The sequence below is a fragment of the Erithacus rubecula genome, assembly GCF_903797595.1.
Source record: "Erithacus rubecula genome assembly, chromosome: 8".
Lineage (NCBI taxonomy): Eukaryota > Metazoa > Chordata > Aves > Passeriformes > Muscicapidae > Erithacus > Erithacus rubecula.
In genome coordinates, this window is record NC_136659.1 from 10,646,538 (window position 1) to 10,668,845 (window position 22,308).

Here is a 22,308-nt window from a genome sequence, read left to right on the forward strand (position 1 = left end):
TACCCAACTGTACTGCTAATTTTTACAATGGGAACAGTTAGAAGTCAAGAGAACCTGACTGTTATGGTTAGTGAAAATAGCAGATTTGTGCTGATAAAACACTACTCAGCATGTTTTTTGGCTTTTGAGATGTAACCACCAATGCACTTAATAACAGGACTTGTGCAAACTATACTGTGTGAATCAAACACATAAAAGTATAAATATTCCTTTTTTTAGAAGGCAAGTCCTAAAAAGTGCATTATAATCAACTACCGTGGTAAAAGCAAAATATTCAGTATTACCACACACGCAACTGGCATAATATGCTTTATTATACCCTTAGCTTGAAACTGGGTAAATAAAAATCAAATGACCAAAGTACAGTCTCCTGCACAGATTAGGTCACTGAAGACAGGATGCCTCAGAGAATTAGATCTGCAATCCTTCATCTTCCTGACTGAGCTCTGGAGAAGGTGGGCACATGGAGATGACAGAGGAAGCCACCCTGGCATCTCACTCCTATGCTGTTGAGCTCCATGTCTCACTACTCTGACCTGTACCTATTTTACAGACTATGGATGCTGGCAGAATATTTCTTTATGGGAAGTCAACAGCACATGCACTTTATATTCACAGTTTTTTAGTACATAAATAAAGCAGTTTAATGTAAGGCCAGAGAGGCAGTATTAGAACAAAGCAGAAGATGACATTGTTATGGCCCTGGGATCCATCCAGCTTTGCTGCTGGCTGCTGTGGGGACCTCCATGGACTGCTCTGTCCATGCCTGGCTACACACACAAAATTGCAGGGGTAAAGCTCACGCTTGACACAAGCCTGCAGCTACTGTAGGTCTGTGTGCAAGGAGCCCCAGGCTTTTGCTAGAAATGCAAAACACCATTCTTTGCTTCAGTAAGGTTGGGATTTTGTGGCATTTTTCAGTCAAAGATCTTTTGGTCAAAAATGTTGACTGAGTGACATCAAAGGACTGACTAAGTAAACTCTACTTTGCCAAACTGTTTGCCTGGGGCAGCAGAGGGGTGAATATTATGACAAAGTTCAAGCAGTTGTTTAGGCATTTTTCATGAAACAGCATATTCTCATTGCTTTTATTCAGAACAACTTCTGCTCTTCAAATTCTTCCTATTTTCCTTCAAAGCATTATGTTGCTTGTTGTTCTAAACTGCCGCAAACCTTTTTTTTTATTTGAACTGAAAATAATAATTTAGAAAGGACCAACATATTTTTTTCTTTCAACATTTCAGAAATGTCAGCAACCCCTTTAACTCAGCTCAAGCAGTTCTATAGCTCTAGGCTGTACCACCCAAGAAAGAGCAGCTCACAGCCATCTATCTACCCACCTACCTCCTTCACCATCGTATTTGCTAAGGGTTGTACTGATGGGAGCTGTGAAAGAACAAAATGCAGTTTATAAAAGGAGATGGATGTGAATCCTTTCTATCTCAAAATCCAATAAAGCTTATGATTTTTATTGCATGTGGGAGTCCTTTGGTCAATGTAACACTGATTAGCAGCTTGGCCAGTAAGTCTGATAAAACCAGAAAGTACTTCGAATATATTCTGGCCAGAGACTCCTGGGAGTGAAGTGTGAGTGTTTCAGCTGATGGCCCCAGGGTCATACATGTACCTTGGGATTTCTTCACTGGTTCTATTCTGTCTGGCCATGTTTTTGTTCCATTCTATCCAACTATTCCAAACCCCTCCTACCTTTAATCTTCGTGAAAAGGGAGCATCATCTCAAAACTATTCCTCCTTACCTTTCCAGCATGCATGAATGAAGACAAAGGATTTACAACCTGCTTCAGGCAGGGGTCCAGACTGGACTTTGATAGATCCCAAACACAGCAATGCAGCATTCTTGCTCCTCATCTCATTTAAACAAGGAAACACCAGGAATAACATTATCCCAAGACAGCAGTGCATCCCTGGTGCTAATCGGGCCATTAAAAAGACATAAGCAGTTTGTTTGACACAGAGGGACAAAGACAACCACAGAAATGAATCAAAACCAGGGAAAAAATTAGAGATTAAAAGTAATAATATTCCTTCCAGCAAACCACAGTCTGAATGCATAAGTGACTAAAAGACACAATCACTGATTGTGAGATCTAGAGACAAAAAAATGTCTCCTGACTGCATGAAGTGTAAATTAAACTTGCTCTGATACAGAAGCATTTCCTTCACGTGGCAGCTACTCACTGCCATTGGGAAATCCAGACCCTCTGCTGCAAATGAGAGCTGCCACAGCTGACCCTCCCTGATCTTGCCTGTGGAAAACACACACACTCAGAGTCAACAGTTGGAAGGAAAGGAAGAAAAACCCAAACACAGCAGACTTGCTAGAAGAGACTTCCATGGAGGTTTCCTTCCCAAATCAGCAGATGGTTTCCAGTTAGTCAGGGTCAGGGACTGCCCGTGTGGTTTCCTGCCTGCTTGCCTTTGTAGCTTATCTGGGCCTCATCAAGATATGCAGTCCGAAAAAATTAGAATGGCTAAGTACAGGAATTAGGGAAACTAAATACAAATGAGCTCTGGTCTGCACTTGTGCAAGAGGCAGGGGAATCTGTGCCTGTGGGTGGGATGGAGGCAACGGTGCCAAACCCTCTGCAGGGGCAGCCAGGCTGGGCTGCAGCACTGCACATCTGCAGGGGCCAGGCCAAGCCTCGTTAATGCTGCCATGCCTCTCCAGGCACCAAAGCCATACCTGACTCCATCCAAAACACCCTTGGCAACAGCCTGGCTGCTTTCAAAATACCCCTGATGTCAGTTTACAGCCCTGCCTGCTTTAACTGCGGCATCAGTGCCTGGTGGCAGCCCAGCTCCAAGGAGTATCCCCAGCCCAGCTCCACAGAGTATCCCCAGCCCAGCTGCATGGAGTATCCCCAGCCCAGCTGCATGGAGTATCCCCAGCCCAGCTCCACGGAGTATCCCCAGCCCAGCTCCATGGTGTATTCCCAGCCCAGCTCCATGGTGTATTCCCAGCCCAGCTCCATGGTGTATTCCCAGCCCAGCTGCATGGAGTATCCCCAGCCCAGCTCCACAGAGTATCCCCAGCCCAGCTCCATGGTGTATTCCCAGCCTCACCAGCAGCCCAGCACACAGCTATGAGATCTGCAAAGCTCCAGGCACACGCTGGCTCTCGTAATGCTGTACATGGGAGCAAAGCAAAACTCCACCAGGAATGTGTGCACAAGCTGCCATATGGAAAGGGCAATCTCAAATTAAACCCTGAAACCCAGATGAGATCTGGGCGAAGGACAGTTTCACTTAAAGGAAATGTCTGAGGTCAACCAGCAATTAACTGAAAGGTTCTGATTGAATACGCTATTGACTGCGCTCACATCAGACAGCTTCCTGTTTATTATACCTTATGGGCTGTCTAGGTGCCAAGACATTAAGCTGTCAATAATCTATTAATACTAAACAGCTCCTCCCTCCTCACTCCCCCCTTGCAAATCCTCTTAGGCTAAGAAACTGCACTAAAAAGATGGAAATTTTTGAAGTGAGATGGAAATGAGCTTTTTAGGGTATTTCTTTACTTGGTTCCAGCTGAAAGTACAGCTACATTCATAAACAATATAACACGCAGTCTATAACTACATGGAAAAAATTGTGTTAAAAAAAATCAGCCATGATTGAGACCATATCCCGAAATCTGGCTTTCTTTTCCAAGCCATCTTTAAACAGTCTAAGCTAAATTTAATTAACAATTTACAACAAGGAGAGAGAAGTTATTTAAAGACAGGCCTACAGGTCCTTAACATTCAGTGTCTGGGAAACAGTTGTATATAAAAAAAAAAAGTTTTAATGAATTTAATAGAGAAAAGCACTTTAATTAAATGCTGTCAAAGAGGATTGTATTAATGACTGCACACAAAGGAATTTAAAGCAAGCCAAGTATATTTAGCAAATAGGAAGTAGGCTTTCAGAGGCTGCAACTATTTATGTTTCTGCCATTGCAATGCATCTAGGAGATCATGTTGCCAATTGAAAGCAGTTATGTTATTAGATATGATTTTATTTATTATGGATTATTAAAATTTCAAATGCTGCAGGGAATACATTTATTTCACTTCCCAAATGAAAGAACAAAGATATTTCCTCCTTGTTCAGTAAGAGGAAAAATAGGAGAGGAAATAAATAATAAATAATAATAATAACTTAGCACTTAACTAGTAAAGTGCTGTCCAGACAGATCTTTTTATGGAGCTTGTTGAGTCCTGAAATTTTAGTGTGTCTCTTTCCTTCTGCTATAACTGAATGGATTCACAGTTGCTACCACAGCTTCCCTCAACACAGCAGAGAAAGAAGAGACAGCTCTTAAAACTTGTGGGTACAAGGGACTTCTGTGATACCCTGCATGGTTCAACTCAGAACTACCAAAACCCCAACAAAATAAATCCTGGCTGCCAGGCTTTTGCAAGCAAGACTGAGAATACCAAGGTTTTCCAGACCTAGCCATGAGACTTGTCCACATATTGCTCATAAAAAACCAGAACAACTATGGGTCTGCATCAGGACTTCGTGCACAATGTGCTCACCTTCCTCAACATCCATGTGACAGGACTCCTAGCAGGCAGGAAGGGGCTTTTCACAACTCTCCTTGCCCACGTGCCTTGGATTCAAGTGTGGCACATCAAATGGGCTTGGCCTAGTAAGTGCAAAACGTGGAGCTTCAAACCATAAATCTGAGGAAAAGGCAACTAGAAAATTCAAGGGTATAAATATTATTTTGGAGTCTAATGAATGGCACAATAGTGTAAAACTAAATTTAGTCCCAACTGGAAATAGAGGAATGTTTTTTCAACAAAAAATTAATGAGATAGCTGGGTCTGTAACACCCAGGATGTGTTCTGTGATTTACCACATCATTTTTGCCATATGTAATGGCAAAAAGTTAGTAATGATTCTAGATGATTTAAACTTCCAAGGATTCTACCAGAGGCACCTTATACATGCTTGTATTCCTTTGTTTCTGAACACCAAATCCTTTTAAAGTTAGGCACCACAATGGGAATTAGTACCAAATTACTGTTTTTAAATGTACTTTTTTCTTGTTAAGATTTTCATCTTCTCATTTGCAACATGAAAAAGTGAGTAGAACTGGGAGAGAAGTCATTGGAAAGGAGGCACAAGGGGACACCAACTTCCTTCCACAATGTGAGTAGCATCATATATGGTGAAGTTTAATTTTCTAAATACATTATCTGATTTTTTGTCTAAGACTTTAATAGAAGTCATGTGTGATGTGTGTTGAGAATGTAGCCTTTGTTGTTCCACAGCTAGGGATCTTGCAAACAGCTTCGCTTTGTCTGTGCCAAGATATTTTGGAATATTCTTTGAAACACTGTAAGCATAGATGACTGTGAGAAAAAATATGTGCTACTGTACTTCTGGATACTTGATGCGTGAGAATGGTGCATGCACACAAAAACACTTCTCCTTTTAATCTGCAATTCCTGTAAAAGTCCATACAAACATGGGACAACACACAATATCCTGACCCTGAAAAATCCCCCATATCTCTGCACACACTACAGGCTCTGGGTGTTTCCAACTATTCAGGGGACCCAAAAAAAAAAAAAGAAAAAAAAAAAAAAAAAAAGGCTGCACCATTTCCCTGAAGGATGCTCTGCAACACAGAAGCAAGAGTAGTTCCTTGCTCTTTGAGGGTCAAGCAGTGCAAAGTGCTCTGGTAGCACTATTCTCAATGGCTGCACTCCCCATGTAATTTTTATAATTGTCTATCTGTAGAAAAAACCAGCTGCAGTGATCCAGGGCTCTAACTTTATCCTAAGATATCTGTAGAGAGCCTGAAAAGAAAACGTTGCATACAGCCAATAGCCTATAAACATTTACACATCTCTGAAGCCTGATACTATAATTTATGAACAAGTGTGAGGGATATAAAGTAATTAGAGAGCATTAAAATTAAATTAAAAAGAGCAATATTTTTAACTGCAAAAATTTTTAAATGTAAATGGAACAGTGGCTCATCTAGCGGCTTTTCAGCCTTCAAGGTTTGCCTGCTGCTGGCAAGCTTGAAAGGTTATGGGAATTTAAAGAGCTTTATTTAGTGATTTTGCTCTATATGTTTCCTCATCCTCGACCTACTACAGCTCCTTACAACACTAGGAGCTTAGCATTTACAACAGGGCCAGGACTGCAAGAAATGAGGGCTAAATCTGGTCAAATTGTGTGTGAAAGGCAAAAGGGTGAGACAACAGAGGCCAGAGTTACAGTGATGTCATTTGCTAAAACAACAACTTGTCAGAGCAACACCAACACAAACCACCACCCTGCTGCTTACTGCCAAGTCTCAGTGGTGCTAAATCTGCACATTCCAATTTTAAGGGAAGTTTCTGCCTGGAGCATTTTGCCATGGGAGCCAGGGCAGCCCAAGCAGAGCTGCTCTGGGGCAGCCTCACAGAGGATGTGCCCTCAGAGTCATTTTTATTGCTGAAGAACAGCACCAGTCATGTTCTCAGGGCTCCTGCACACAAGAGTCCCACCTCATTCCTGCCCTGTCACTGAAGTGGCCTCATGGTTTCAGGTACAAATGTGAAAAGGATGTTCTATTCTGACAAGACTAAACTTGCCACCACAGAAAAACTTGAAACTCTGCAGTTTACTTGATCTCCCATTTCTAGGGTTAAATGGAACAGTACTAAACCCAAACTAATTTCAGAACAGAGGCAGTTTGGCTTTAATTGCAAGTACACTCCCCACTATCATTCAAGAGGAATAACAGGCCTAACATTAATAAAAATCAGCAGCATTTTCAGCCACATTAGATACCCACACTAAACAGAAACAGCTGAGATGGCTCAGTAGGCAGGTTTGGCTGTAGCAGGCACAGCCCAGAGCCTTTCCCTGAAATTGTGATAACTATCAATCACAAGAAGATCTACTGGATACTTCAGAGTCAAAGATAAGAGGGTTGTTGTCTAATTTGTGGCTCTGGTACCTTTGTCAAACTTGTGCAAGAACTACTGTGACCCATCAGAAAAATGGTGTGCACCAAGAGCATGGAGAGCCAGAGCATGCAGCCACAGCTGGGGTTTCAAAATGCACCATCTCCAGCTATGGGGCACAGGTACTGGAGAAGCAAGAGAAAGGAGCTCAGAAGTGGATGATACATGAGATTTTTGAGTTTTTACGTGTACCACATGATTTAAAGACAGTTCCTCTACCCCTGACCCAAAAGCAGTCACACAAACAGAGATAAATGCAGTGTGAGTGGCATTTGCAATAAATACTACTTTCAGCTTTAACACTGCATAGGAATCATAGTTACACATAGTTTAAAATTTTTTTCAGTGGTTTTTAATTTTATATTGAAAGACATACTGAAATTGACTATTGTCTAATTTTGATAAGAGAAAGAATGAAACTCTAGATAACTAACAACCAAGAAAGTAATTCTCTACTCACAAAATTCACAGACCTCATTCTGACACACATTTCCCTCTGTAGTTCTAAAGCAAAGGAAAACAAAATAAAATCCAAGTGCAACCCTCCCAAACCAAAACTCTGAGCATTTTGAGTATAATGAATAACCTACAATAAAGTTTCTCTTAAAAGTCCATCTGGGTTTGCTGAGTATAAGTTGTGTCACCCATCTTGATCACCCTGTCTGAGCAGACATCACATCCAGACATGTATTAAGGAATTGGGGAGTCAAAAAGCAGTGGGTATCAATCTATGGTCTGTCTTTGGGGTGCAGAGAAATGATCAAAAAGCAAAACTATCAAGGTGCAGCCATTAAGAATGAGCCATAGGGCACAGCATCCCCATAAAAAAAATGTGTTTCAAAACAGTAAGGACCAGACTCAGAGAGCTAGCATGGTTTGGAAAAGTAACTTTTGTCCAAGTCTCACAGACAACTCAGTCCTAATTTCCAGTATGCAAAATCCCCTGGTGTAAGTCACACAAACACAGCAAAACCTCACTGTGCACATCATCCTATAGATCATTAAGCACACTATGTTCCCCTATGGAATAACACAGTTTTGCTTCACTCATCATCTGTGATTGCCTAAGTATTATTAATGAATATTATTTTTTAAGAAATTTCAAGTCTCACTTGTTTTTCCATCTGTGTGCTACGCATTATGTGACCCATGAACTCCAAGACATTATTTAGAATCAGATATTTCATTAGGAAGCACTACTGTGGTGTTCATCCCCCTCTTTATTACTTCTAGAAAGAGAATATGAAATTAGTTTCATTGGACTGCCATCACCACTTGCCTTGACCCATTTTTATGAGGGCTCCATGTTCTGCTCTTTTGTATTTCATTGTCATTTCTAAAGTAGTCCCTTCTATCCCTCACTAAATTATAAAATTAGTATTTCATTTACTTCTGTGGTATGTTATTTTCTGCATATTTAAAGAGAGATCAAAATGTTTGCAGTGAATATACAATACAGAAGAGCTTTCCTAAAGCTTTTTACAATGCCTTATTTTATTTACTAATGTTCCTCCATGATTTATGATCTGAACTATTATATATTGCCAGATTTGCCTAAATCAAAGTTTCTGAGAAATAGAAGGGTGGAGGGATGTCATTTTCAAAAGTGACAAAAGTAAGAGTGCATCAGAAAGCAACATTAGATTGATCTTAAATAAGTATGTACCTACCAGCTTCAGATCTACCTGTTAATTTAGAGTAAATGAGAGGCAAGGTTTGCACATTCTCTGAATAGAAGGTACTTTGCTGCAGTGGTGGCTCATTACTCCAGAGAACCATCTTACTCACCTGGACACTCCAGAGACAGCAGCCTGACTCATGGCCTTCCCAATGGAGCCAGGTTTCTCTGCCCCAGCAATTAACAATGAATTAGCACTATATTAAAGTGTCAGGCAAGATGGTTACTCTCTGGAGTGGTCACCTTGGACACAGCACACAAATAGTGGGAGAAAGAGAGAAATTAGATTTACTGTGTCCCAGCATGTCTGTAACAAACACAGAATCCCTGGCTGGCAATGGGAAGCAGCTGTAGGCACTTGTCAGCATTAACACTCCAGAAAGGTCCAATGCCATCAAACAGCCAGGGAATGGTGGGATCTAGCAAGGGATAGGAAGTAATACAGGGAAGGCTCAGCTCTGCAGAGCAGCAGCACAAGGACTGCCTGCTGCAAAGGAATACTTTGCACACAGTTAAGAGCCAGGCCAGATCAAAGGGCCAGCCAGGATCCCACTCCTGGTGGTGGTTGTGGTGGAAGAGGATGAGAACAACACAGCAAAAATATAATAATGCTCTCCAGGATATCCTGAAACCTGTGGCTGAGACACTCTGTAATTCAGAGGTGATGTCCTTATGGTACCCCAGCTAGCAACAACCTCACTGCTCTTCTTAGCAGCACTTTGCTATTACACCACATTGCATGGAATGGAGGGAGAGACCTTAATGGACATCTCAATTTCCTTAAAAACCAAATAAGAGGCTCAGCCTGCATACACAGCAACATGTAGGTGTAGCATGGATGCTCCATAACCAGTGTGTGAAGGAAAATCACACTGTGACAGGTCCGTATGGTCACACCCAGTGCTGCCAGAGAACACAGCCATGTCACAGAGCTCTCCACAGGGCTCACATTTTATGACTCTTCAGCATAATAACAAACAAATCAAGTGTGCAGGGAGGAATTTTTTAAACAGTCAGCTTCCACTGTAGACATTATCCATTTCAAAACACTAAAATAATTTATTAAATGGATTAATATATGGCTGATGGGAAAAAACCTAATTAAAGAGAGAAAAATAAAAATATTTTTAAAACCCTGAACCTAAACTTAAACAGTGAGGTGCAGGCTGGTAATACCAAACCAGGTATTTCCTTCACAAAGGAAACAACAATCCCTTAAACATGAAGGACCAGCCTGTGTCCAGCTACCCCACTGAGCACACCCTGCCTTTTACAAGACAGAAACCATATCCAGCCTTGGGGTAATTCCCTCACCAAAGTGCCCCCAACCCTGTAAGCAGCAAGTGAACTACCCAAAACACATCACAATGATATCTTTGCCATTTCCAAGAAGACATACTGAGGAAAAGTTTGCAATATAGCCACATCTTTTGCCTGGTCATGCCTCTTGTGATGATAGCTAGGATACTCTTCCAGTCTGACGGGGACAACCCCAGCCCATACAGGGTTAAGTCATGGTGGCTGGAACTCAGGCAGCAGTGTGGGACAGCCTGTTTTCAGGCTCTCCCAGTCTCTCAGCTGAAGGAGCAGGAGACTCGAGCATCAGAAAGAAGTTACCATACACACGCCTAAGCCATCAGAGCAAAGAGAAAGATGGGCTGGGCAGAAAGAGAAGAAAGAGGGAAGATCCTGCCTGCTTCTATGTTAGCTCTGCACCTGCTGTTATGCACAGCACTGCTCCTTGTATCTTCTTCAAAGGACTGTCATTTTGCTATCAAGGCTGCAGGTAAGGGCTTGACTTACAGCACACTTCACACCAGCAAACCTGCAAAGCAAAGTAGGTCGGTACTGCAGCTCCTGGATGTTTCCACCCCCTGCTAAAATGCAACCAGGCACCGTGGCAGACATTCTGCACCCGCCACTGCTTTGAGAAGGAAATGAGAGTTGCATTCCCACTTGACACTACAGGGGGAATTTCAGATAGGCAGAATGTAATTACTTGGCCTGGAGTTCAGCCAGGAGCAGGTCCCAAGACCCCTACCCTTATGTAAAGTGTCACAAAATCTCCAATGACTGCAAGTGTGAGGACCTCAGCTTTACATCTCTGGCTGCTGTCATGGGTTCTTCGTGGCTAATTACCTAATAGTGACCCTTGCAGCAAAGCTAAAAAAACAAACCTTGTTTCTTGAAACAACTGAAGTCCCAGAAACTAAAAACTACACAAAAATTACATGCTGTATCTTTTGTCAGTAAGGAGCAGGTGGACAGCAGACCTCCTGTGCCTGGCACTGGTAGCGTGTCACTCAGAAACCTACTGGGGTTTTTGGATGGGCAAGCATAGCTTTAAAATGCAGCACCCCCAAAACACAAGCCTACTGTATCAACTGCATACCAGTCTCCAGAGTTTTGTTGTATGTAGTTGCCAGCTGGTTCCATTTATTTTTCTTCATTTTTCATATTTTGACTGTAATAAATAATTAATCCATGGCTTTGTAACTTGCTGACAAATACAAATGCACAGCATTCCAACACAGTGTAACATGTCACTCACAAGAGCCAACCTGCATGATGCAGAAAAGTGATGTGCAGAAGGCTTTGGAAAGTAGGCTAATCATCAAGGTCACTCACAAGATCCCAGGGAAACTTTTCCTGCCCCTTAGAGGATATTCCCACTTGCTGTGGGCATCAGAACTTTGTTAATATGTTCAAGTCTACAGAGGTTTAATTGTCTTCCCACATGTTAGCTTGGCCCTTTCTTTACCTGTTTGTAGTCTCTTGCTTCCAAGATCGCATAAACTTTTGGGATGTGGAAGTCAAAACTTGCAAAATTAAGTACTTAGAGCACCTCCCCTTCTTTATAGCCCTGAGAACCTGAAACCCAGGAAACTGGTTTTTTTCTTTCAGGCAAAGACACAAAGGAAGGCAAGGAGGAAGAAGTCAGCAGAAGGGATAAAAAGGACTGAATTAGGCAATAATTAATCTGAGTGAGACCTACATGTTTCAGACGGGCAGTACAACAAGACAGAGAAACCTCTTGCCTTTAGAAAAAAGGTGACTAGATAGCTGGCAGCAGTGGTAGCAGCACAAGAGCAGCAACAAAGAATAGAGGCTGAATGCCAAGGTTCACAGCAAGAGTAGCAAAGCAGTGCAATCCACCATCAAACAATGGGGAGAGTGAAGGTGGGAGGGGGAACTGCAAGATTACCAGAGAAATGCACAGTACAAACCACTCCCAGAGTGGTCACATAATCTGGCATCAAGTGAATGGTGCTGAGTGCCAGGGGCTGAATTGGAGGGCTCAAGGGAAGAAGGGGCTGAATTGCCAGGGGCTGAAGGGCTGCTGGGGAAGGTATTGCCTCAGCTTTTTAGATTGAAGAAGTATCTCCTGAGCCTCTCTTGACCATCTGTAGATGTCCGAGTTTGTGACATGCATTACTAGTTATTAGGAATACATGTTAAGCTGATTTTCTCTTCTGACTGAAGCTGGAACTGCAAAGAAGAGAGTCTGCAGTATTTTCACTTTGTTTTCTATACAGATATTTGTATTTTTTTATTTCTCATTCTACTAATACCTGAGACAAGAGTAGAACAAGGGTGTATCAACCAAAAAATTCGTACTAGTCAGAAATGTATAGAGGAGCAAAACAATCCCAAAGAGGCTGTGACATGAAGGCCCGTTCCTCACAACACGCTCACCCTGGTCACTTCAGAGGTACTTTTAAGTTCCAGTCAATCCACAAACAGCCTGTCACCATGTCAGAGTCCCGAAAGCGCCCGTGTTAGCCCAGCCCTCCCCCGCAGGCCCCGGGGAGGCAGACGGTCTCTGACCTGCACAGGCTCGGGCGTGAGCTGCACCACGTGCTGCATGCGCTCGCTGTGGTGGTGTCTGGACTCCTCCTCGTAGATCACATCCCTCTCGTGCTGCGGCAGGTTCAGGAAGCGCCGAATGGTGCACAGGTTCTCCCACAGGGTGCGGTTCTCCGGGCTGGGGTTTTCTTTCCAGCGCAGCAGCTCACACAGCCAGCCCTGCAACAGTAGGGTCAGCACAGTCAATTCACCAGGCACCGAGGAGCCACATGTGAGCGGAAGGTCAGCCAGACTTAAAGCTCTGAGACTTGCTAACAACCCTCACTGCAACCTGCAGCTGCAGAACCTGAAATTCACTACTCCAAATGTCTAGTACAATATACTATCATATCAAGATTTCTGATTTGCTGGCACTGTGTTGCACTGACTCCCCCAGCTCTGAACCCCACTAAGATTTTACATCTCTAAATAATTAAATCTAAGATAAGATGCAGCCTTACACAAAGGACATCCTCTAGCATGTAGCACAAAAGCAAAAAACGAGGTCCTGCAGAAGTTACTAGATACCAAGATACTAGGCAGAGGCAATTCTAAACCCAGCTACAGATTGCAATAAAAGCAGATTTTATTTCTGCTGTCTTGTTTTAAGGCTACTTTGAAATGCCTTTAAAAGGTGACTGCTGTATGTAAGGAGCTGTAGGACCTCTCCACAGGGACTGACTGCTTAGATCTCTGAGGTGAAAGCACCAGCCAGCCTCCAGGAAGAGGAGATGACCCTGCACCCCAAGGGCAGGAGCTGCTGGGGTGAGGACAGCCCACACGTGCAGAGTGTGACCTGGAGTCCCCAGCAGGAGAGCCAGGGATCGCTGCTGCTGCTCCTGCCCGGCGTGGGGCACAGCCAGCCCTGTCCTGAGTGCCAGAAGCCAGCCCACTGGGGCTGGGGACAGTGGCTCCCCTCCTGTGCCTGCACAGGAGACGCAATGCAAATGACAGAAGATGAGAAGATAATGCCGAGGATGCTGTCAACGCGCCTTACTGACTCCTGTCAAAATATTTTACCTAGTAGCTTTATAACCCATCATTTTCAAGCTACAGCTCAGCATTCTGACACCATTTTGACAGGCACCTTACAATACCTACAAGATAGCTTGATCAATGTTAAAAATGTTTGGTACAAGAAGCAGCCAAAATTTTGTTTTTCTGAACAGTGACCAGAGCAAGCTGAACAGCCAGGTTCATTACCAGCCCACAGGGGGACTTTTTGGTATTGCTTTTTTGTGTAACAACTTGTAAGCCATTGACAACTTCTACCGTGCACTCTAAACCCCGTGTATAATATCATAAGCCGTTGTTTATCTTACTCTCCACTGTGTCTTCTGCCTTCACCCCCCCAAAAAAGGCAAGATTTGATTATCTCCGCTGCATCAGCCAAGACAGCAACACCAGCTGTTCTCATTGTGCAGCCTCTTCCTCACGGCCTACATGTTAATAACCTGATCATTCCATTTTCTCCTTCAACTGCCGGCTGCAGCACAGTGAAGAGACAAAAACCCAGGCCCATCTGCAGCAGCTGTAGGCACTGAACTGTGAAGCCACCAGGGATTTATAAACTAATCTGTAACACAACACTGCCTTGTTTTTACAAGTGAGAGGCCACATTTGTGCAGACCTGATCTTTTCTTGCAATAAACTTGGAGGGCTGGGGGGTGGTGGGGCAAGGAAAAAAACAAGATATATATAATAATTTACTTAGAGAAAAAAACCAGAAAAAACTCAACGTTGTATTTTCAAAGTGTTTTGATTGGTATTTGGGTAATGTCTCAGCCAGGTGAAGTCTGCATTTTAATGTGGTTTGGCCACATCCCTTACCCTCAATTCTCCTCCTTCCACTGCTCAGAAATCCCCCAAAAGGTGTCTCTTTTAGAGAAAATATAGGAAGAAAATCTCCCAGCTCCACAGTGTTTTCTCAGGGGCTCCTCCATACAGAGGAAATAATTTTTCAAACGGAATATAAACCATCTGTATAAAAAATCCTCTCCTGTTGCTCCGTTTTCAGTGATGTAAGTCTCCAACAGAACTCTTCCAAGATGTTTCAAGCAGGTATGTCTAACAGCTCCTGGGGATGCTGCAGGCAGGGTGTAACAGAAAGCACAGAGTAAGCCCTGCAGCTGGTGGGAGGATGGGTGCCTGGCTCTGGCACAGCTCGGCAGGGCCGCCTCCTCTCCCCAGGCTGGAGCGGGCAGGGATGGGGCTGCCGCGCTTTGATTTATCTGCCCCGCCATAATCGGCGCTCATTACAATCACTTAGAGCAACACTACAGGCCTCATTACGGACTAGGCACTCGCTGCCATTAGTCTTTAAGAAGGATAGCGCTCAATTTGCCTGGCAACATGCGAGGTCCTGACCTTGGAGCTATTAGGGAAAAGATTAGACTGCGGTGTGACCATGTGTGCAGACACGAGCAAACCAAATTAATTTCTGGCAAAGGGAGGCACCAGGCAAGGACCCCGCCATCCTGAGGACACCTGAGAACTTCTCCATTCCCCAAAGGAGATAAGCTAATGGCACGTTTAAAGGAGCCTGGTTCTGAAGGTGAAGCACATCCATGGTATTTAGAGAGATATTAATCCAGTTTCCCCACTAAGTATTTGCTTGGCTGATCAGATTAAGGGATCTAGCCTTCAACAGCACACCCCCACCACAGCAGGCCCCAAGAAATCTGTGATACTTCACAGCCTCAGACATATTGCACCATGTGTACCCAGCTGCTACAATAATTAGCTTATGAATGTATCAGCTGGTTCTGTGATTTTTATAAATAATAACTAACCTACAGAGCAGAAAGATTTCCACGAGCCTAATATTAGCAAGAAATTGCAAGGTGTGCCTAACTGAATTGTCATTGTGCTAAATGCCCTGTCTTCTCTCACGTTGTGCAGGACTGGATTTCCCCCAACACCATTTATAAATATTTATTTTTGCAATGTATTTGTGTCAGCTTTCTTCACAAGAGCCATTATTCGCTCACCCCCACACATACACATGCATACCCACTGTGTGCATGTGTACACTTATCTGCATCAAATCTGTCCTTTCCTCTTTTTCTACCCTTTCCTCTCTTTATTCAAGCATTCATTCAAGACCCTCTCTATCCACCTATGGGGCTGTTTATTAGGCAATAGCTTTGACTAATATGTGAGAAAACAGCGTGCAGCAGCTTACTCACATGTTCTTTATGGTTGCAAGTAACTGCCTTCCCCATACACAGATGAAAAGTCTGCATCGGCTTTTTAAAATTATTTATTTAAATAATCTTAGCACGCCATCCAAGAAAGTTTTGCAGTACCAGGCAAAAAAAAAAAAAAAAAAAGTGTAAATGTCAAATAAAACAGTGACAGATGACAGTATTCTCTATTGAATAGCACCGTTTCTTCGTGCATGTTCAATGAGAACTCATGAATTATTAATACACAAAATCTCCTTTTACTGTTAAAATCTCAACTTGGCATTTTTTGGTTACGATTTTTTTTATTTTCTTTTATTTATTTCTTTGGGGTCTGTGTACGTTACACAGAGCTTTCCAGGAGAATTATTTTATTTAAGAAATGCTAACATACAGAAATTTTTGGAGCTGCAGCTATTCACAGTGAATTTTCATCTATAGCTACATTTATTGGCATGAAGAAGGAAAAGTGAAGGAGACACTATCTCACCACCTTTTCCCCCACTCATCCACAGCATCTGAGCTCACTACATTACAAGTAAATACAACTTCTGTGAACATATTCTGAAAAATCTAACAACACACCCTTCTTTAGACCTGTAATATGCTGTGTCTCTGGTCCTGCCTCCCCTGCACATCACAGGTCTCGCTCCACCACACAAACAGCCCCCTTGGCTGCCAGAGTTACCAGAGACTTTGATACACACCAGTGTCAATATGGGTGGCAGAATCTAGCCCTTAATGTCAGCTTCTAAGGTTCTTAAATGGGAATGTCTTCCATTAAAAATAAGAGGAGGAAAAACAGCACAATTAAAGGATGCTTTTGGCTCTACATTCAGGCACACCCAGTGCTTGTGGTTACAAGGAATTCTGCTCAGAACTTCCTTCATTTCACCCCAAAACTTCTAGAGGCATCGAGAATGCAGCCCAATTTAGCTCATTAAAGAGAGCTGCAGAGAAGTGCTGGCCTCTATTTTTTGTTGCTCTCATGAGACAAGATAAACATTTTCTAAGCATTTTGTTTGATAAAAAAAATAATATCATATTAATGTCCTATTTTTAACCTCTCTCTCTGTCTTCTAATCAAATACATTTCCACATAGCTAAGCAAACAACAACAAAAATCTGCAGAAAGCCAGCCATTCCCATTGTGCTTTTATGCTGTTAAAGAAACAGCATGCTTATAACACCAAAGCGTAATGCTTGGCACCCTCAACCCCCCTCAAGGACAGTGAGCTGGTGCAGCAATCCTGAGCCATATCCTCTGTCACTTATCCCACAGCCCTTTAGCAGCTTGATCCTTTCACTTTTGCTGGGCTTACCCTGGAGCAGGGCAGCCACACATACCAGACTACAGCAAGGTCAGTGTTTCCAGCACTCAGTGAAGGTGTGCACAAACACACTGACCCCCAAAACTGCTTCCTGCAGATCTGCTGCCCTGCAGTCTGCCAAGGACCAATTTCTGACCAAGGACAAAGGAGGCACATGGGAAGAGTTCAGGCTCACATCATGCTGGGGTACAGGCCCATGTTTACACTTTGCCAAAAGCCACTGCAGGAGGTGGCAGTTGGGTGTCCACGGTGACTTAGTCACAGGCAGCTGTTCTGCTTTGAGCATGGATAAACCTGCAGTTTAACTGACCTTGTCCTTCTCTGTACTCACATTAAAACTGATAACAATAATAATAACGACAATACTGTTAGCTTTCTGCACTGACATTTTCTAGGGTCTCCAGTGAAAGCATGAGTAGGCAAATGAAGAGGTTTTTAGTAAGAGTGATTCAGGAATAAATCTCAAAAATAAATGTAAAAGGCCGTTTCCTCACCCACATCATAAATGCAGAAAATGTCAACATATGTGACAAAAGAAAAAAAAAAAGCAGCAATGATTGACGCAAGTCTTGAAAGATCAGTAAAGAAATGCACTCCTCAGAGAAGGCTCCCTGCCCATGTGGGATCACAGGAGTCCTCTGGACAAACTTCCTCAGCATCTCTTCTCTCTGCTTAGTTTGGGACTCTACAGTGCAAAATGAGCCAGATAATATTCAGCTCTTGTTCCTTAGTCGCCAAACTCTCTTACCATGAATCCAATAAGTGTCTATTAAAATAAATAAACCCCCTAATGATTCAAGATAACCTAATCAAGAAAGCTGAAATGGGTAAAAGACTAACTGTAATGGAGAGTTCTGTCATGGCTTCAATGAATTCTTGATGAGGGCCGGGGGAGGGGGACTGAACCTGAGAAGCTTTACTTGGAGAATTTTGATACAGTTCAAGGTTAATCACTCAACAATCTGTATTTTTTGAAATGCTTGTTACTTTTCCTCCCCAGAAAAGGCAAGACACTTTCATGAGGGCCAGTTTCACACTAGCTTCATAAAGCGTGAAATTATAAAAAAAACCAAACAAAATAAAAAAGAGATACATGAGCCCTGAAGTATCTTAGATTCATGGGAACATCAAGTTTGCTTAGAGCTCTTGGCTTCAGAGGGAAGGATGCTGTGCACTGAGGATAATTCCAGCACTGCAAGTTCAAACTAGCTTTTCCTCATACTAGAGAGGAAGTGTGGGCTTGTGGTTAGGGCAAGCAGCCCACCATCAGCTCCCTGGTCTGCCAAGGACTTTGTGAGCAAAGCCCCAGCTCCACAACTGTCCCTTATTCATTCAGCTGCTGAGAGGCCAATGCACTGCTGCAGATGCTGTCACAGAATCAGAGAATAGTTTAGGTTGGAAAGGACCTTTGAAGATCTCTAGTCCAATCCCTCTGTAATGACCAGGGACATCTTCAATAGATCAAGCTGGACTCTGAGCAAAATCAGTGTTTGAAGGGATGGGGCATTTGCAATTTCTGTGAGCAGCCTGTGCCAGTGTTTCACCACTCTCATTGTAAAAAGTTTCTTCCTTATGTATCTAGTCTGAATTTACTCTGTTTTAGTTTCAAACCATTACCCTTTGGCCTGTCACAGTAGCCCCAGCTAAGTAAGCCCCATTTAAATACTGACAACCTGCAATTAAGGCTCCCTGGACCCTTCTCTTGTCCACGCTGAACATCCCAGTTCTCTCTGCCTGACTCCACAGGAGAAGTGCTTCAGCTACTTGACCATTTCTGTGGCCCCCTCTGGACTTGCCCCAACAAGTGGAAGTCCTTCCCAGGTTGGAACCCAGAGCTGGATGCAGTGCTCCAGGTGGGGTTTCAGCAGAGCAGAGCAGAGCATCAGAATCACCTCCCTCACCCTGCTGGTCACGCTGCTTTGGCTGCAGCCCAGGACAGAGCTGGCCTTCTGGGCTAAGAGTGCACTTTGACAGCTCTTGTCCAGCTTTTTGGCCATCAGCATCCCCAAGTCTTTCTTGGCAGGGTTGTTCTCAATCTCTTTATCCCTCAGCCTGTGCTGATACTGGGGTTGCCCTGACCCAGGTGCAGACACTGTACCTGACCCCATGAGGTTCATATGGGCCCTCTTCTCTTGTCCTGGATGGGGTCACACTGTGACTGCATGTACAAATTTGTAAAAAGGAAGCTCTAGTCCAAAGGTACCTCAAATAAATTCTAAGTTCAGTCAAGGAGAGAATTGTCTTTCTGCATTTCCTCCATGTGACAAGAACATTGAAATACCAGCACAACAGATACACCCCAGCTGTAGAGATTGACAGCATCATGAGGGCACTAAGATAAGGCTGTAAGAAGTGTCCTGGATGCACACTCTATATACACTACACATTTTCACCACCAGCTGCTGCTTCTAGCTGCTGTTCATCATCACTGGAACCTAATTAAGGCCACAGAAAACACCTATTATAAGATAGAAGGGAGAGATAAGGCATCCCATCCTATGAAATTAATACAAGAGAATCTAAGTTGGGAAGGAAAGCGAGAAAAGGATGAAATTAATGGTTTCTAAAGCTAATCCTTCATCGAAGTGACACTGCTCATCCCTATTGCAGTGCTTGTACTTCAGGACGAGCAGGAGGTAAGGGCATGGAAAAGTGGCCATGGTGTGGAGTCCCATCCAGGGTGGCATCCTACTGTGGGCTAACACCCTCCTTGGCCAGAGAACTGGCAACGAGGCAGGCATCTTGACATGAAAAAGGAAAGCCAGAGCAAAGGTAAGGAACTGTCATAATGATTTCCATTCAAAGGCCTGCGTTTGTTTTTTTACCTGAAGGGCCTCAACTGAAGGGCTTTTCTGCCCCCAAACTCAAACCCTGATCAAGTCTATTGTTTGTTTGCTTGCTTTCCAAGAGGATAAAAATACAACCCAGAGACAGATCTTTGGTAGCTTAACATTTTTTCAAATGTTGCTCCAAGGGGTCTCTCTTGCTTTACTGTGGTACATGTGAAATAAACTCAAGTCTCTTGAAAAGAGGCTATACTTTTTGTTTTCACTGGATGTGAAGATTCCTTTTGCCCTTCCCAGGGCTGATCCCCACCAATGTGCTTCCCCATGCAACCCCAGGCAGATTAAGAAGAGTCTCTTACCCTATGGGAACTGTGGGAAGTTTGATCTCTATGCTCATACAAACTCTGCCCTCCTTCAGACTGTCAACAAAGGTTCCAACCAGCTGTGCCCACTATTAATTTTGATAGTCACTTGTTTATTATGAACAGAATTACATTCCTAAACCCATTTTGCAAAGACTAAGAAAAAAATGTCTGCTAGCACAGCACAGCCTCTGACAGAACTTTCACTAGCAGAAGTCAAAGGGACGATGCTGCTGCACAGCTTTAGAGGCACATGGTCATGGGGCAAATGGTTTTCCTGAAGTTGTACTGTAGAGCAGCTGCAGAACTGAATGTAGAAGCCAGTTGTAAAGACCAACAGTCCAAACTTGCAGTAATCCAAGGCCAAAGTCTCTGCCTGTCTCACTGCCCAGCTCTGCACGCGCACAGGCCACCCAAACCTCTCTGAAACAGCACACCAGAAACCTGTCTTCTTGGATTAAATATAACCAGGGGAACCCAAGCTATAGACTGGAAACCAAGCCCTGGTGCTTCAGCCACACTCAGAAACATTCCCAATGCACTAATACAGGTCCCAGGTTTAGCCACTAAAAGAACACTAGCAGGCAGCACCCCCAGACAATCCTGTTGTCCATGGGTCACATCCCTAACAACTGTCAACTAAAACACGAGGGCAGCTTTGGAGGCTGTGTTGTGAGGGCACTGAGTTCTCAGCTCCTGCTGGCTTCAAAAATACAAAGGGATGCACAGCACTCCACAAAGACTAAACGTATCTAGATATAAGCTGCAAGAGATAAAATGAGAAGGAAAATAAGTGATAAATACGTCAACGTCTAAAAGAATGGCTTGAAATCTTTATGAAGGTGGATTCCCCTGGATAATTCTCACCATACTACCTTGGTGCCTCCATGAGGCTCTGAAATTTGACTTTATGTTGACTTGTGACCTTTGGGATTTGCAATCCCAGTTTCTAGAAACTGTCCTTCTCTTCAGCTGCTGAGATTCCACCATGACTTAAGAATGAAGATGGTTACTCGTTAAATTAGAGGTCAATTAACTCCACCAGCAGATGATGCCACTTGCAATAACTGTTCTCAGTGGGTACCACTCTTCCTGTACAGAGACAGAAGAGGAAACGAGGCCTCCGTTGCCTCTGGATGTTCTCTCGGGTACATGACATACAGCCCAGTGTGTAAAATGTCAAAACATCCCTGTCGGAGATTCACTGCCTGCTATAACTGTGAAGATCTCACAGCACCGTGGATTGCTGTTGACAGAACAGCAGCGCCCAACATAACACATGCCTTGTTAGCAAACTGGAAGCCTCTCAGTAGTCTGGGGTGAGGGAATAATAGAGGAAGCCAATGCAACACAAGCCAGGCCTGTGGAGAATAGCAAGTGAACGAACCTTGGCGGAGAGTCCAAGCAAAGCCTCAGACAAGTTCTTTTTTCCCCCTTTCAAACTCTCTCTTCTGCAAACATGGGCAGTTTTCAATGAGTGCTTCTCACCATGTAACTCAGCTGCTGAAATCAGCAGCATTTTCACCAGAAATGCACACAACTGGCAAAACTGGCCTGTGCAAAGCACTGGGAACACCCAACTGCTAGTCTACAGACAAGCTAGACCTAAGGCTGACCATGACACCGTGGCTCTCTCCCATGCAAGCAGCTGTGCCCTTGCTTTTGGCACTGCTCTGGGCCACAGAGCTCCCCAGCCAGCAGCAGGACACCACAGGCACACCCAGGCCTGGGGCAGGCACACAGGTGGGCTTTGAGGCAGGGGGAGGCCCTGTACCACTGTGGTTCCTGGCTGTGGCTCCCCTGTCCTGCCTTGCAGTGCCCCCATAAAGCACTTTCATGCTCCAGCAGAGCGCTGTGACATCTCAGCCTGGCGAATGCTGGGCCATCCCAGGGAGCCAGTGCTGCTTGGCAAGGCTGTGAAACAAAAGAAACATCAGCCCCAAAACGCTGCTTTATTCGCTGCTGCTGCTGCTGCTGAGGAAACAAAACCTTTATGTGCAGAAACTTTGCTTTAAACAATAACATTTGTGGATCTTGTTCTTAACCTTTTGCATCTGGTGCTCAAAATCTGCCCTGCTTTTTTTCCACGTGAAAGACTACAGATCTTATTTTTGTTTTGGCGCTGGTGTGCAGTGCTGCCAGAGAA

The 22,308-nt window shown here is 43.7% G+C and overlaps 1 protein-coding gene across 3 annotated transcripts in view; it reads right to left on the reverse strand.

Moving 5' to 3' along the window:
* Positions 1-22,308, reverse strand: part of SATB2 (SATB homeobox 2) — a 127,537-nt gene that overhangs the window by 12,291 nt on the left and 92,938 nt on the right. For all 3 annotated transcript variants that reach the window (XM_079311373.1, XM_079311372.1, XM_079311374.1), the window contains one exon: positions 12,481-12,678. In XM_079311373.1, coding sequence (XP_079167499.1) covers positions 12,481-12,678 — 198 coding nt within the window. The remainder of the gene's footprint in view (positions 1-12,480; positions 12,679-22,308) is intronic.